The 17,990-nt window shown below is 36.8% G+C and overlaps 2 protein-coding genes across 4 annotated transcripts; both read right to left on the minus strand.

The window, feature by feature from the left end:
- Positions 1 to 2,920: 2,920 nt before the first annotated feature.
- Positions 2,921 to 5,753, minus strand: LOC127144247 (uncharacterized). 3 transcript variants are annotated; one of them, XM_051079944.1, is made up of 4 exons: positions 5,535 to 5,753; positions 5,344 to 5,428; positions 5,159 to 5,258; positions 2,921 to 3,368 (listed from the first exon to the last, which is right to left on the minus strand). In XM_051079944.1, the coding sequence occupies exons 3-4, from the start codon at positions 5,196 to 5,198 to the stop codon at positions 2,926 to 2,928; spliced, it is 483 nt and encodes a 160-aa protein (XP_050935901.1). In that variant the 5' UTR covers positions 5,199 to 5,258; positions 5,344 to 5,428; positions 5,535 to 5,753; the 3' UTR covers positions 2,921 to 2,925. The 3 variants fall into 3 exon arrangements, with proteins under 3 accessions (XP_050935901.1, XP_050935903.1, XP_050935902.1); XM_051079946.1 differs by lacking the exons at positions 5,159 to 5,258; positions 5,344 to 5,428; XM_051079945.1 differs by lacking the exons at positions 5,159 to 5,258; positions 5,344 to 5,428; positions 5,535 to 5,753 and adding an exon at positions 4,863 to 4,912.
- A 4,113-nt stretch (positions 5,754 to 9,866) lies between these two features.
- On the minus strand, positions 9,867 to 17,690 carry LOC103502460 (uncharacterized). Its single transcript, XM_051080313.1, is given in 6 exon segments — positions 9,867 to 10,109; positions 10,111 to 12,581; positions 12,584 to 13,266; positions 13,518 to 14,850; positions 15,295 to 16,701; positions 17,375 to 17,690. Coding segments are annotated over 6 exon segments (6,453 nt in total).
- Positions 17,691 to 17,990: the final 300 nt, after the last annotated feature.

Genomic DNA, 17,990 nt, shown 5'->3' on the forward strand with positions numbered 1-17,990 from the left:
ATTCGGAACACATAATCTTCCTTGTTTAACAATGGCTCCATCTGTTCTCAGCTCAAACTCCACCTCTAAGCCTTTCTTGGATTTCTCAAACTTCTTCTGTAAATTACTGTCTTCTGACTGTCTTCTTACAATCTCAGTTACTAGAGAAGACCGAACCTGAAATTGAGCTAAGAGACTTCCTGAATCCTCTGTAGTTACTACTGCCTTGGAACCTCTTAACTCATTCAACAAAGCTACTCGAATACCACACAAGGCACTCTTCGGAAGTCTTGACTTCCTACTTAATGCATCTGCTACTACGTTGGCCTTACCTGGATGATACTCTATAGTACAATCATAATCTTTAATCAGTTCTAGCCATCGCCTTTGTCTCAGATTTAGCTCTTTTTGATCAAAAATATACTTCAGACTTTTATGATCTGTGAAAATATGGCACTTTTCCCCGAACAAATAGTGTCTCCAGATTTTTAGTGCTAAAACAACTGCTGCTAGCTCAAGATCATGGGTAGGGTAATTACACTCATGCTCCTTCAACTGCCTCGAAGCATAAGCTATTACATTCCCATTTTGCATAAGCACACAACCTAATCCTAGCCTTGAAGCATCACAATAAATCACATAGTCCTTCCCTGTTACAGGAAGTGCCAAAATAGGTGCTGTAACTAGTCTTTTCTTCAATTCCTGAAAACTTTGCTCGCATTTATCTGACCACTCAAACTTAACATTCTTCCTTGTCAAAGCGGTCAAAGGCAATGCCAATCGAGAGAAATCCTCAATAAAACGCCTATAGTATCCTGCCAAACCCAGGAAACTACGTACTACTGTCGCACTAATTGGTCTTTCCCAATTGACAACCGCTTCTACTTTTTGTGGATCGACACTAACTCCTTTTGCTGAAACTACATGCCCCAAAAATACTACCTGTTCCAACCAGAACTCACATTTGCTGAACTTAGCGTATAACTGTTTTTCACGTAGAGTCTGTAGAACAATCCTCAGATGTTCCTCATGAGATTCTCTGTCAACTGAGTAAACTAATATATCATCAATGAACACAATCACAAACTGATCTAAATACCGATGGAAGATCCTGTTCATGAGATCCATGAAAATCGCTGGCGCATTCGTTAAACCGAATGGCATAACTCGAAACTCATAATGCCCATACCTCGTTCTAAATGCTGTCTTAGCAATATCTGATTCTCTAACCTTCAACTGGTGGTATCCTGACCTTAAGTCAATCTTAAAGAACAACGTTGCTCCCCTTAGTTGATCAAATAAGTCATCGATGCGTGGTAAAGGATACTTGTTACGTATTGTAACCTTGTTTAACTGTCTATAGTCAATACATAATCTGAGGGTACCATCTTTCTTTTTCACAAAAAGCACTGGTGCTCCCCACGGCGAAACACTAGGCCTGATGTATCCCTTGTCAACTAGTTCTTGTAACTGCATCTTCAATTCTTTTAGCTCGCTTGGAGCCATTCTATACGGCGCCTGTGAAATAGGTGCTGTTCCTGGTAATAATTCAATGGTGAACTCAATCTCTCTATCAGGTGGCAAACCTGACAGATCATCTGGAAATACATCAAGAAACTCTTTCACCACAGGAACATCTTCTGGCTTTAGTTTTTCTCTCTGCACTACTACGATGTGTGCAAGAAACGCTGTGCAACCCTTCCTCAGTAATTTCTCAGCTTTCAAAACTGAGATTAGACTTCTAGAAACGGCCTTCCTCATACCTCTAAAAACCACTTCAGCAAAGCCTGGTTTTCTGAAAACCACTTCCTTCCTATGGCAATCCATAGATGCATAATGAGCAAATAAGAAATCCATTCCCAAAATTACATCTAACCTCTGCAACTCTAGTGGTAGCAAGTCCACTAGCAAACTGATACCTTCTACTAAAACTTCACAATTACGTAACACCTCATTAACAAGTAAAACGTCACCAACTGGAGTGTATATAGCTAACCCCTCAGATAAAGGCTCTAGCATCCTATTCAACTTAGTCAGAAATATACTAGAAACAAAGGAATGCGTAGCACCTGGATCAAATAAAACATCTGCAGGTACATTACAAATAAGAATCGTACCAGTAATAACGTCTGGTGCATCCTCTACTTCTTGTTGAGTCATAGCATAGACTTTTCCCTGTTGCCTCGATCTTCCAACAACTCCCTTTTGCCTTGCACCACTGGTGCCCTCTGTTGGAACCACTGAAACTCTCGATTGCTCAATTGTCTGGGACCCAACTCCCTGATCTCTCTGAACTGTCATGTTCAATTGCGGACAATCTTTCTTGAAATGTCCTGGCTGTCCGCACTGGTAACATACATCGGCACCTACCAAACACTGACCCCGATGGTTCCTGCCACAACTCGTGCATGGTATTCGCCTGACGGTACTAGCAATGGACTCCTGACCTGGTTGCGATCTTACTGTTGATCTAATGGGTTGACTAGGTATTCTCTGACTCTGTCTCTGAAAAACACTACCATAACTCACGTTCCTCGATGCTTGGCCTCCAGAGCGATTCTTAAAATCTTGACGGCTTGAAATATTTATCCCAAGCGTGAACCTCCGCTGCTCACGGCCTCTAAATCCACTAGCTGTTGAAGTCCCACGACTAAGCTCCACTGCCGATTTCTCTTCTGTTATACTCTGCTCCACACGAAGGGCAGTCTCCACTAACTGAGAGAAATTCGTCCACTTAGCAATGGCTGTAACTGGGGTACGTATTTCAAAACGCAACCCTCTTTCAAACCTTCGGCACCTGTCACTCTCAGAAGCTATAATAACGTCAGCATACCGTGAAAGCTCGGTATACTTCCTCTCATACTCAGCCACTGAAAGTGATCCTTGTTTCAACCCCAGAAATTCATCCCTCTTGGCTTCGCAGTATGTGCTGGGATAATACTTATCTTAGAATATGCCTCTAAAAGTCTGCCAGTCTAAAGCACGTGCATCACTGCGTCTTGCTAATATAGATTTCCACCATCCTTCAGCCTCTTTTTGCAACAAAAATGTGGCCAATCTAACCTTTCGCTCCTCAGGACAATTCATCACATCAAAACACTTTTCAAGCATATTCAACCAGTTCTCTGCATCAGCTGGATCTGTGGAACCTTCAAACACTGTAGCCCCTAACTTCTTCAGCCGTTCAATTCCGTATGCCTTTTCTGGATCACTAGGCTCTGCTCTATCTGTCCTTCCTATTTCCTGTGTTGTTCTCGCAAACTGCTCGTTTCCTGCACCACCTCGAACTCCTAGGGTACTAGATTCCCCTACAGATGGACCTTGGGTAGGACCTTGCATCCCGTCCTGATTCTGCCGGCGTCGTCTACCAGTACGTGGTGGCATGACTCCTATAATATGTCAACACATTAGACATACTATAAATACTTAACTCAAATGCATGATACTAAATGTCTACTCACGTATTAATAATAATTGGACTCACTTCTACCCTTACCTAGACCATACTCCACTAGTTCTCTTTAAGCTAACTTGACGTTCAATTATTTACTTTCCAGTTTCTTCTTAGAGCTAACCGCTCTACCTTAATTCCCATGGAGCAAACTGGTCTGATACCAAGTTGTCACACCCCCTCCCGGACTACCTGCTACCTTAGACCGAAAGATGGCGTGAAGCCGACGAACAACGTTATTCTGTATCTGTATCTGTCGACTCTGCTTAAAACTTTCATGTGATGAACTTGCCAATCTAGTATATAAACTATTGTACATGCCACAAAACACATCGAATCCTAGGCTAGTCAAACACAGCTAGTCAAACACATACATGAAGTGTACCTCAAAATTTACCAATTTCACGAGTAAACCTAAAGACACCTTAATCAAAATATAACCAACAAAATTTACACAACTACAGCTCCTAAAGCTTATACAAACTGTGGAGTATCTATAACATACAAGGGTGTGAATACATCACAACACAACAGACTTTATGCCCAACTCAAAACACGTACTGGCAATCGATAATGAAGCTTCCGCAGACTAAGGCAGTCTATCAGGCACCGGGAAGTCCATCTCTACCTGGAAAATGGGTAAAACATTTTGGAAAGGGTGAGCTATGGAGCTCAGTGAGTGACTCAGTTTAAAACTATGAATTTAAAGATAAGAGCACGTGAAAACTTTACACATATAAATCTGTTTATACAAGTCGTAAATGTAAATGTGTAATAGTAAGAATAGCTTCCTTAAATACTCAGCATGTTCGTCATTGAAATCTAGCAAGGCATATCAAGTATATCGAAGCATTTTAACTAACATGACGAATCTACGTTGTGTAGGGTACACCTAGTACAACAAGGTTTACAAGCACTACGATGTAGTGGGGCCCGCCCAGCACTCCCATCGTCTTTGTCGTAGTGGGGCCCGCCCAGCACTCACGACAGCATCGTTGTTACGGAGTACACTCAACGCCAACAACGAAATCTAACCAGTGTGCACACGGTAATCTCTAGCCTCAGGCTCAAGATCTCAGTCATGTAGTTAATGAAAATTTCATAAATCATCATAAAATATTAAAACATGCCTGCTTATAAATTTTACACAAAGCTCGAACTTTACTCAGCTCTTTCGTGGAAAATTGTAGTTCTTAAAACAAAACTTCATACTAATTCATGCTTTGCTTAAAATATTGTGGTTTAAATACTTTCCAAACATTTAATATCTACGTGCTAGCATAAATTTCTTTAAGAAATCTAGTCTCCAAATGTATACTTGAAAATAGTCATGAAATTCAAATACCTTTCGTGGCTTCGTAAATAAACATTTATCGCATTCAATCATAATAACAGTTATGGAAAATATTTCAAAGTTGGTTTTGTCACTCACAGTCTTGGGCTAGATCCTTGGTCTATAAGCTCGGTTTAATTCTTCTCGGCCTGCCAACAACCCAACCGAGTATTAAAACCTTAAACATTCTGGTTTCCTAAAGATATACATAACATGTCGCACCAAAGATGACGCTCACGAAAACAAAGCTTAAGAAATAAAATCCTATTTCAACAATTCTCTAAAATTTCCAGATTTCTAACATAAACTTCAAAGAACTATAACTTTCTCAATATTTAACCAAAATGAGTGTTCTTTATATCAAACTCTTCATTTTGAGATCCTCTAAAACTTACCTGAAGACATATAAATCTGATTCCCCGTGCATAAACACATATAACCCTCAAAACAGAACCACTTCCAGAATCGTGCGCACACGACCTCTTTAACTTGTTCCTACAATTTAACCAATTTTAGTCGTTTTTGGTTTACAATTTCTTCATGAAAGTTGTAGTAAATTGAATAAGCTTTCCAACCATACCAAATAGAAATTCTAACTCCACCGATACACTCTGAAATACAAGAAAAACCAGAGACCTCCTGATTTCGAGTGAAAACCAACTGCCCTGTTTTCTTCATCAAAAAGCACCAAATGAAAATCCGAATTTGCTCCAACGTTCTTCATAAAGTTTGTTTAAAAATGAGTTAACTTTCAGTAAATGTAAATCTTACCTCTTAATTCCTTTTGAAGAGTTCAAACCGAATTAAAAACCAGTGATGTGCAGAATGAACTAAAATTCAGCCATTGATACACTTTGCTTGAGTTCTCCTCCTCTTCTTCAACCTAAAAATTCTAATAAAATTTCTCTTCTTCTTCCAAACTCTCTCTTAGAAGTTCTCTGCAAATTGAAGAAGGAAAAAGAAAAAAAAAATAAAGGAGACTTGGATGTCTTCAAACTTGGCGGTGAAGGGAAGAGAAGAAGAAGAAGAAAAGAGAAAATGAAATTTTCTTCTCCTTTTCTTCTTTTTGTCCTTTCTTTTTTTTCTTTTCTTTAATTAATTTAATAAAACTATTTAATATATAAATATATATATTTATATTTACACTTCATTTCCATTTTTTTTTCTTTTTTTTTTCCACATTTAAAGAAATTAAACCAAGAAAATATCGGGTTTACAGGCTATACGTGAGAAGTCTTCCACGAACCTCCTGTAGTAACCTACCAAACCCAGGAAACTCTGAATCTCGCTAACTGTAGACAGTCGAGGCCAATTGGTAACCGCTTCCATCTTTGCTGGATCCACAGAAACTCCCTTACTGTACACCACATGTTCAAGGAAAGATACCTTCTTTAGCCAGAACTCACACTTGGAGAACTTGGCATACAGTCTATTGGCTCGAAGAGTCTCCAAAACTTGGTGCAAGTGCTCCTCATGCTCAGCCTCAGTCTTGGAGTAAATCAAGATGTCATCAATGAAAACTATGACGAACGAGTCTAAGAAGTCCTGAAACACCCTGTTCATCAAGTCCATGAATACCGCAGGAGCATTAGTCAAACCAAAAGATATCACAATGAACACGTAATGTCTGTATCTCGAACGGAAGGCCGTCTTAGGAATGTCACTGTCACTGATCCTCAACTGGTGGTAGCCGGATCGCAGGTCGATCTTAGAAAAGACAGTGGCTCCCTGCAACTGATCGAACAAGTCATCAATCCTGGGTAAAGGGTAGCGGTTCTTAACTGTCGCCTTGTTCAGCTCTCTGTAGTCAATGCAAAGGCGCATCGACCTGTCGCGACGTGATCGCGACGCAGAGCGGCCGACATCCCCCATCATTTAATCTTTAATATTTAAAAGATTTGGAGTCGCCACCAATCATATTAAGGTGTGATTGGTCACCACAAAAAAATTGATCTACGTAAATTCATATTTAAGGTTCGGGAGTCAAGTTGTGTGTAGGGAAGGTATTAGCACCCTACAACACCCATAAAAATGATTACCAAAATTTATCTTTTAAACTAAATTAACGAGGTTCACAAAACAAAGTTTTTTGTTTGATATTTTTTAAATGTCCCATGGTTATCAATTCTAACTAAAAAAAACTAAGTCTGAATTGATGATTATATGGGTGGCATGAGAGCCATTAGAAAAATAGAATTTAATTTTTATTTAAAAATAATTTTTTATTTACCTCAAGAATATTAAAATATCAAACTTTGATATTTTGATCTCCATCATAGACCTTTAATGGAAAATTTCATGTATCTAAAGAATTAATGAATTCTAAAGAAAACATTACTCAGTCCCATTCTAAAATATAAAATTGTTAGATATACTTTGTTTAAAAATAATTGTATTAACTTTTAAAAATTGAGAAATTTCATGTATTTATGGAATTTTAACCATAAATGAACATTACTCTTTCTCATAAATAATACGGTATAAAATAGTTGGCAAATATGACAAATAATACAACCAACAATATATGTAGCCAAATAATAAAAGTTGGAGATAATATCTACATATTCAAAAATAAAATATTGGAAATAATATACTATATAAGAAATATATAATGTTTGAGAAATAATATTTGGAAAGTAAATAATATACAGTGCTGAAATAAGTACTCTGCCATTCAACCAATCTAATCAATCAATATCAAACATACTTAATAATCAGTAAAACAACCAAATTAAACCCTACATTTAATAAACTTTAATCAAATTGCTTACTTTAAATCAAATTTAAAGCATAGGGAATTTGATGTAGCACGAGCAGATTTGATGTGATAGTATCCCTAACAAAATTAAACACAGTGGCAAATTTGATGTAACACTATTCTATTGATATTCAATTGGTTTAACCTAAAGAGCCATAATTTAAAAAAAAATTGAACACAGTACAACCTAGGCAACATTTGATACAATAATATCCATTTGGTTTAACCCAACAAAATTAGAATAGAAAACATAGGCTAATGAGAAATAGACTCAATTGGTCTAAACCTAACAAAATTAAACACCCTAAACCTAAAAAAAATTAAACACAGTACAACCTAGGCAAAATTTGATGCAAGTTCCACCCAACAAAATTAGAATACAAAACAACGATATAGACTCAATTGGTCTAAACCTAACAAAATTAAAATACCCTAACCCTAAACCTAAAAATAAAATTTGACGAAGGAATAAAATCAAAACGAATTAAAACAAATTAAATCTAAAGAATGGAAGAACAATAAAAAAAAACTTACCTTGGCTGAATAATTTTTTTTTTGCTTTTCCCTTTTAACTGATCTCTCTTTTTAGTCATCAAGAAATCTCCCTTTCTCTCTTTTTTCTCTGTTTTTTATAGGGCACTGAGATGATAACTTTTTTTTTAAGATTGCCAGATCATGAAGATCGTGTTTGTGATAGTGGGAAAGTGGGAAGAATCGTGGAGAGGGAGGATCGTGAAGAGGAAGAATCGTGGAGAGGGGGAACGTGGAGAGGAAGAATCGTGGAGAGAGGGAAAATCGTAGGACTGGAAGTGGTTGAGATAAAACAGGGAAAAGATATGAAATTTAATTACTGTTATCTTTTCCTTTTTCTTTTTTTTTTTTAAAATAAATTCAAATTGAAATCAACTTAATTTAATAAAAATAAATAAATAAAATAAAGTAAAGTAAATGTAAAAATAAATGGCCAAAATATGGTATCTACAGTTTGCCCCCCTTTGTCCGTCCTGAAAATATTTAAAGGTGGACAAAGGAAATAGATAAAGTATTTGGGCCAAAATTTATTTTTTAGAGAGGGAACTAAAAAGTTTATCAACCCTAACTCTAGGGCCAGGTTTGATAAATAAAGGACCTGATAGACAGGTTTCGGCCTCAGCTTCAGCTCTGGGCTTGATTTAACCAAATTCAAAAAGACATCAACCTTAGCTCTAGGACTAGGTTTGATAAATAAAGGACCTGATAGACAGACTTCGGCCTCAGCTTCAGATCTGGGCTCGATTTAACCAAATTCAAAAAGACATCAACCTTAGCTCTAAGACTAGGTTTGATAAATAAAGGACCTGATAGACAGGCTTCGGCCTCAACTTCAGATCTGGACTCGATTTAACCAAATTGAAAAAGACATCAACCTTAGCTCTAAGACTAGGTTTGATAAATAAAGGACCTGATAGACAGGCTTCGGCCTCAGCTTTAGATCTGGGCTCGATTTAACCAAATTCGAAAAGACATCAACCTTAGCTCTAGGACTAGATTTGATAAATAAAGGACCTGATAGACAAGCTTCGGCCTCAACTTCAGATCTGGGCTCGATTTAACCAAATTTGAAAAGACATCAACCTTAGCTCTAGGACTAGGTTTGATAAATAATGGACTCGTCCTGCTTTGGACTTGGTAAAGATTTAATTTGAAAATAAAATATTTTCATTTTCAAAGAAATAAATAGCTCATTGCTCCATTCATCAATCCTATTAACAATTGGTCAGTATGGCCACCGGATAGAATAAAACACATATATCATGAAAGCTTTTTGAGTTGTCAAATTCGCCACTCTTTGAATCAAAACTGCGAATGACTGCACTATGTTGTAAAGATCCAATATTGTTTAGTCCTTGGACATCACAAAACGTGAATCCCTTTAAGATGTAGACTTCCAATTACGATAACTCCCATCATAGCAAAATTTGTCTAGACTTGTAGACACCTATATTTTCTCAAATCTTATCAAAAGAAAATCATAGCTTTTACTTGGTTTGCAAATACAATAAGTTGTACTGGATCCTTGCTAATTAAAAAAATGTAGAATAATGGACTAATGAATCATGAATGTTTACTATCTTTTGGAAAGGATAAAAGAAAGGATTGGCAAATAAACATATATTAAAAAAAATTAATAAGAAATGGAAAAAAAAAAAAGAAAAAATGTGACAACAATGCTTGGAAATGGAGTACGAAGAGAGGGGTGAGAGAAAGTTTACACATCTGGAAATAACATTCTAAGAACTAAATGTAAGTTTCCTAGAAATACCCCTAACTTCTTTCAACATTACGAAACCTTCTAAGAAAAGGCCTCATGCATAATATCTTCGAACATAATCTGAATTCACAGGATTTTTTAACTCAACGCCATCCATATTAGTCAAAAGTAGAGCTCCTCTTGAAAAAGCTTTTTTCACTACAAATGGACCTTCATAATTAGGAGTCCATTTTCCTCGATGATCCTTTTGAAACAGAAGTATTCTTTTTAATACCAAATCTCCCTCTCGAAAGCTTCGAGGATGCACTTTCTTATTGTATGCTCGCATTAGTCTTCTTTAGGTAAAGTTGCCCATGATTTAATGCTGCCAACCTTTTTTCTTCAACGAAATTCAACTGCTCATAACGACCTCGTATCCATTCAGCTTCATCTAACTTAGCTTCCATGAGAACTCTCAATGAAGATATCTCAACTTCTAAAGGTAAAACAACTTCCATACCATAAACTAAAGAAAATAGTGTTGCCCCAGTTGAAGTACGAACTGACGTGCGATATCCATGCAACGCAAACAGTAGCATTTCATGCCAATCTTTGTATGTTATTGTCATTTTCTCAAAGATTCTTTTAATATTTTTGTTAGCTGCCTCAACTGCCCCATTCATATTTGGGCGATATGGAGTCGAATTTCGGTGATTGATCTTGAACTGCTCACAAAGTTCGTCCATCATTTTGTTATTAAGGTTCTTAGCATTATCCGTAATAATACCTTCTGGGAGACCATAACGACATATAAGCTCTTTCTTGATAAACTTGAGCACTACTCCCCTTGTAACATTGCAATAAGATGCAGCCTCTATCCATTTAGTGAAGTAATCAATGGCCACAAGAATAAAACGATGGCCATTTGAGGCTTTAGGATCAATGGGTCCAATAACATCCATTCCCCATAAAGAAAATGGTCATGGTGCTGACAAGATATGCAATGGAGATGCTGCTACATGGATCTTATCCATATAAATTTGACACTCTTTACATTCCCTTGCATATTTTATGCAATCTAATTCCATCGTTGTCCAATAATAACCAGATCTAAGTATTTGTCTAGCCATCATATGTCCATTAGCATGTGTTCCACATATTCCTTCATAAATGTCTGTCATAATTTGTTTTGCTTCCTCTTCATCAACACACCGAAGGAGCACCATATCGTGGTTTCTTTTATAAAGAACTTCACCACTTAAGAAAAAGTTCATGGCCAACCTCCTTATTGTGCGTTTGTCATTTTCTGAAGCTTCATATGGATATTCTCTACACTTTATGTATTGCTTAATGTCAAAATACCATGGCTTGTTATCATTTCCAACATTCATGCAATATGCTGGCACATCTCGCTTTGTAATTTGGATTGGATGAAGTTCAAATTCAAGATTAAGATCAAACATCACTGCCAGAGTGGCTAATGCATCCGCCATTCGATTGTCTTCCCTAGGAACATGGTCAAATGAAATCTTCTCAAAATTTTGAGACAATTTAGTAACGTATTGGCTGTAAGGTACCAATTTAGCATCTCTTATTTCCCATTCTTCCTTGACTTGATGTATCACTAACATCGAGTCACCCAAAACTTTCAACTTTTTAATACTCATATCCCATGCTACTTGAAGTCCCATAATGCAAGCTTCATATTCAGCGATATTGTGAGTGCATTCAAAACATAACTTGGCCGTTAGGGAGAAAACCTTTCCTTCTGAAGAAATTAGCACAACTCCAATCCCATGTCCCAACTCATTTGAGGCACCATCGAAAAGCATAGTCCATGTCTCATGATCTCTAGCATTCTTTTCAACTAGAAATATGTTTTCATCCAGGAAATCAATTCTCATAGGTTCGTAATCTGCTACTGGTTGAGCAGCTAAATGATCAGCAACTGCGCTTCCCTTTATTGCTTTTTTAGTGACATAAACAATATCATACTCTGACAATAAAACTTGCCATTTTGCAATCCTTCCAGATAATGACGGTTTCTCAAAAATGTATTTTATTGGATCCATTTTTGAAATAAGACATGTCGTGTGGTATAACATATATTGCCTCAAATGATGAGCGGTCCATACCAAAGCACAACAAGTTCGCTCTAACATTGAGTATCTAGATTCATAATCGGTAAACTTTTTGCTCAAATAATAAATGGCATGCTCCTTCTTCCCTGATAAATGTTGTCCTAGAACACCATCCACGGAACTTTCTAATACTGTTAAATACAAGATTAACGGTCGTCCTGGAGCTGGAGGTATCAGTACTGGTGGGCTCTACAAATACTGCTTAATTTTGTTGAAAGCTTCTTCACAATCCTCATTCCATTTTCCTGGGTTGTTTTTACGTAAGAGCTTGAAGATTGGTTCGCATGTTGGTGTTAAATGTGAGATAAATCTGGATATGTAGTTCAATCTTCCCAGAAAACCTCGAATTTCTTTTTCTGTTTTAGGGGATGGCATTTCCATGATAGCCCTTACTTTATCTGGGTCCACTTTGATCCCTTCTTCACTGACGATGAATCCCAGTAGCTTTCCCGAAGTTGCCCCAAATGTACATTTGGATGGATTTAATTTCAATTGATATTTTCTCAACCGATCAAATAATTTTTGGAGTGTGGTTGTATGATCTTCATCTGTCTTGGATTTTGCAATCATATCATCAACATACACCTCTATTTCTTTATGCATCATATCATGAAAAAGTGTAACCATTGCTCGCTGATACGTTGCTCCAGCATTTTTCAAACCAAAAGGCATTACTTTGTAACAGAATTTCCCCAAAGGGTAATGAATGTCGTTTTTTCTCTATCTTCTTCAGCCATTTTGATCTGATTATATCCTGAAAAACCATCCATGAAGGAGAAAGTTGAGTATCCTGCAGTGTTACCCACCAACATGTCGATATGAGGTAAAGGGAAGTTATCTTTTGAACTGGCTCGATTTAAATCTCTATAATCCATGCACATTCTGACTTTTCCGTCTTTTTTGGGCACTGGAACAATGTTTGCCACCCATTCAGGATATTTCGAGACTGTGAGGAATCCTGCTTCAATTTGCTTCTGTACTTCCTCCTTTATTTTAATTAGTACATCAGGTTTCATTTTACGTAGCTTTTTTCTTACTGGGTTGCATTCTGGTTTTAAAGGAACTCGGTGTACTACAATATCCGTACTTAATCCTGACATATCCTGATAACTCCAAGCAAAAATATCTGAATACTCACGTAACAAATTGATCAGTTTTTTTCGTGATTCTCTGGTCAATGATGTGCCAATTTTTACCTCTTTTGACTCCTCTTGAGAACCCAAATTGATTGCTTCAACTAGTTCTTGGTGAGGACCAAGAACCTCATCTTCTTCTTCTACCATTCTTAACAATTCTGAGGATATTCCCACATCATCTTCATCGTCATTTTCCTTGTCAGATTCCATAGTGTATATTAAGGCATCAAGGGTAGAACTGGAATTACCAACATCTTCATTCTTATGAATATTGTCTATGAAAGGGTTTAGACTTTTGTGTTTAATTTGCAAATGCAAGAAAGAAAGTAGAGAGAAGAAAAAATTAGAATGAATGAAATGAAAATGTGGAAATTTCATTAAATAACAAGAAAGCAGTACATTAATGTTGTAAAGCAAATAAATACTATGGCCTTGGATAGAGCCATTCGAAAAATAAAAAATTTAAACAAATAAAAGATTAATCATTACTCTTGAAAATCTCTTGAAAATGTAGGTAGATCTACACTATCCCAATTGTTAAGCTCAAAATCAGGCGGACATGCATAAACTGTGTTGCCTTCAAATGATGCTTCTTGTACCACTGCTGCAACTGATAAACATTCCATCTTCGTTAATAAATCATCCTTCAAATCAGAGTTGTCTGATGAATAACTTATACCAGCACTCTTGAAAGTATCATATAATTCTGGTATAAGTTTTATACTTGGATCAAACTCCCTCATCTCCAGCTTTGCCAAACGCTTTTTCTTCTTTTTCTCCTGAAGCCTAATCTTGTCATATATGGATGGCTTATAGCCCAAACCAAACCTCCCATCATTGCTCGGTATTTTTAGAAGTGTCTCTAAGTTTTTATTCAAAGAATATCCTCCACCTCCCATTATCCTAGTGGTCATAACTTCAACTTTAGACTTGTGTGGCTTTATCACTTCATCTACAGTTGCTTCCATCATAGTTGCATGAGCAATTTCAAAAGAGCAAAAAGAACACTCTAATGCTTCTTCCGTCGCTTCAACATATGGAGTTGAGACTGGCTTTGTTATTAAGAAATCTTCCTCTCCCATCACGCAAATCAACTTACTCCCAACAATAAATTTCAATTTTTGATGCAATGTGGATGGCACCACTCCTGCGGAGTGAATCCAAGGACGTCCTAATAAAAAACTGTATGTGGGTGTTATCTCCATGACTTGAAAGACTATGTTGAAAATACATGGGCCAATTTTAACTGGTAGTTCAATGTCACCCATTACTTCTCTGCGTGACCCATCGAAAGCTTTCACAACCATAGTACTTGACTTTATGTGTGACATATCCACGGGAAGCTTCAATAGTGTAGATTTAGGCATTATATTGAGAGCTGATCCGTTATCCACTAAAACTCTTGCAATGACGTAGTCTTTGCACTTCAATTGAATATGCAGTGCTTTTGTATAGCCTAAGCCTTCAGGAGGAATTTCGTCATCTGTAAAGACTATGGAATTGGAAGATGTAATGTTTCCAATAATTCCACTAAACTTTTCCACTGAAATGTCATGTCCGACATGTGCCTTGTTCAAAATATCTAATAACGCTTTGCGATGAGGCTCTGAATTCAAAAACAACGATAATAAAGAAATTCGAGCTGGAGTATGATGCATTTGCTCTATGATCTTGTACTCACTTTGTTTTACTATTTTCAAGAATTCATTTGCTTCCTCATCTGTGACAAGCTTTTTGTATTCTATATCTTTTGCAATGATAGGAATCTCCACATCTTGGTCTTTGCAATGCTCTTTCGCATTTCTTTTCTCATTTTTTCTACCTTGCTCCAATATTAGACCATTTCAAGGGACTGTTAAGTTATCTGGTTTGTAGCATCTTCCACTTCGGGTTATCCCGCTGATTCCTGTAATGTTATCAACTAAAGGACCTGTTATGACCTGACAATCATACCGCCATGGCACTGCTTTTAGATCCTTAAATTTGAAAGGACTCGGTACTTGGATCGTGAGTTTTTTAGGATTGCAGAAGCTGGTTGACTCATTATGACTTTCTTGATAAAAAACTGTCAAAGGTCTTAGTAAAAAGGAATCTTTCTTTTCTGAAACTTCATCCATTAAAACACATATTTTACTGTCTTTCATCTCGTCTTTTCCTTGTCCTCTATATACTGTGAGTATCTTTCAATCCATAAGTTGTTGTACTTTGGATCTAAATTTTTGGCATTGTTGGACAACGTGGCCTGCAACTCCTCGATGGAATATACAATGTCTGCTTTCATCATACCCTTCATATCTTATGTTGGGGTCTAGATATTCATGACTAACATATCCTGCTTCAAAAAGACCAAAAACTGCTTCCATAGGCATCACTATCTCATGGACTTCATTTTTGCACTTTTCAACAAGGCTATCCACAACGTTAACTTTTGGATTTTCAGGATCAGGCAGTGGATTTTCATTGACATTCGACTTCTCACCAGATTTTTTGAAGCTCAACCATCCAGCATTAATTAGAGATTGCACATTTCTTTTCAAAGCCAAACAATTTTCAGTTGAGTGTCCCACTCCCCCAGCGTGATAATCACATCGAGCATTTGAATCATACCATTTTGGGTAAGGAGGTTGTATAGGAATCATTGGAATAGAAGCTAACTGTCGATTTTGAATTAGTTGAGGTAAAAGCTCTGTATAAGTCATGGGAATCGGATCAAACCGCCATGTATCTGAATTGGTTTTGCTACCTTGACCCTGTACAAATGGTCGAGGAGAATTTGAGTTAACGGGTTTTGGAGTTTCAGAGACGGTATGGACTGGTACATAGCTATTATAAGGGATATGAGAGACATTGTTTATATATGACGGAAAGTTTTGCTCATATTTTCTCTGACCAAAAATTGATTTGTGCTTCCCTGAATTAGGAAAACCAATTGCATGAACCTCTCCTTCTTTCTTCTTGGATATTGTTCCTTTCTTTATTCCACCATATTCAGTTGTAGCCTCTGCTAACCTCCCGTGTTTTATCCCATATTCAATTCTTTCACCAATAACAATAATATCAGAAAAATTTGTTGATGCATTACCAATCATTCGCTCATAGAATGGAGCCCGCAAGGTATTCATAAACATAGATGTCATTTCTTTGTCTGTTAACGGTGGTTGAACCTCGGCAGCCATATCTCTCCATCGTTGAGCATATTCTTTGAAGCTTTCCGAACTCTTCTTCTCCATCCGTTGCAAGTCTAAACGGTCTGGAGCCATATCAATGTTGAGTTTGTATTGCTTTAGAAATGCATCAGCTAAGTCCTTCCAAACGTGAATGTGTGCATTATCTAATTGAATATACCATCGACTAGCTGGATCAGTCAAGCTATCCTGGAAGCAATGGACTAACAATTTATCATTATTAATATGCACCGCCATCTTTCTACAGTACATTATAAGATGACTCCTTGGACACGTTGATCCATCACATTTATTGAATTCAGGAACTTTAAACTTTGCTGGAATGATCAAGCCTGGCACCAAGCACAATTGTGTTGCATCTATATTTCCATAGACATCAGTCTCTTCAATTGCTCGCAACCTTTCTTCCAAAACATCTAACTTTTGCTTAGCTGGAGTGTTCTCGTTTTGTTCCATGTCTTGAATTTTAGCCTGAGCTTCCAAATGTTCTATACTTGGGATAATGGATGGAACAACATACAGCGGATTCGTAGGAACATAGTGTTGAGTGGTTTGAGACGCGGAACATTTATGTGGTATGGAGTGAATCCTGGAGGATAAATAGGATCATCTGTGTCTTGAATTGGATTGCTTGATTGTGTTGTATCTACAGCGGCTTTTCCTTTCCCCATTGAAAGCAATTCCAGTATTTTTGAAACTTGTTCCCCAAGATTATTAATCTCTTGTCTCATTTTGTCCATGTCCTTATCTTTTTCTTCCATGATTTGGCTTTTATACCTAGTATTGTAAGGATGACGAATTGGAGTAGGACGAGCTATATTTTCCTTTTTTTTAAAAAAATAAAATATAATAAAAAAATTGAAGTAAAGGAGAAGAGGGGAAAGAGAGAGAGAGAGAGAAGCAAATCTTAGTATATATAAAATTCAAACAACAATAATAAAATTAATCAAACAAACATAATGTAAATTGGACAAAATAAAGGAAATCAAACTGAAACTAGAAACAAACAAAACGTAATGAACATCACTCCTATTGTCAATAGCAAAATGAACAATTAATGAAAACGCCCAAAATGTCCCAGTTCTCTGCATATCATCTTCAAGAATCTATTTAGATCATCTGCATGAGGTTGCATTGAGAAAAAATTAACTCTCAAATCACCTGCCCATTCTGCAAAACCATTTGCTCTTTTGGACACCATTCTGAGAAATTCGATTGTCTGATCTACACGTTCCACTAGCACTTGGAAATCTCTCGTGTGCAGATCATAATCAACCTTCATTTGCACGTAATCTGTATTCAATGACTCATATTCTTGTGTTATCCTCTTACTTGAATTTTGAAGTGCAGTAAGTTGATAGTGTAAGAAATCGGCATAATTTTTCAGTATCTGATACTCTTCAGAGCGCTCGGCCATCTTCAGATGTAGGCTATCAACAGTTTGACGCAAAGAATGATTTTGTGCTTCCAAATCCATTATTTGTGTTTATCGTTTTCTAATTGATGTATTCAAATCATTGACAAGCTTGAGAAAATATTCCTTCCCATTTTCTAAATCTTTAATATATTCATCTTGCGACCCCACTGTTGCTTGTAATGTTGTCTTCTCATTTTTCATGCTCCTATTTGCTTTATTCATTCGTCTCATCTCTTTATCTAAAGTCTCAAGATCCGTTTCTAACTTATCTTGATTTTTTAAGAAACTCTTAGTCTTTTCGAGTTCGTTCTGCAAATAAGTCGCATGATCCATCCATTGACTTGTCTCTTTACGAAGCTT

This window comes from Cucumis melo, chromosome 12 (assembly GCF_025177605.1).
Source record: "Cucumis melo cultivar AY chromosome 12, USDA_Cmelo_AY_1.0, whole genome shotgun sequence".
Lineage (NCBI taxonomy): Eukaryota > Viridiplantae > Streptophyta > Magnoliopsida > Cucurbitales > Cucurbitaceae > Cucumis > Cucumis melo.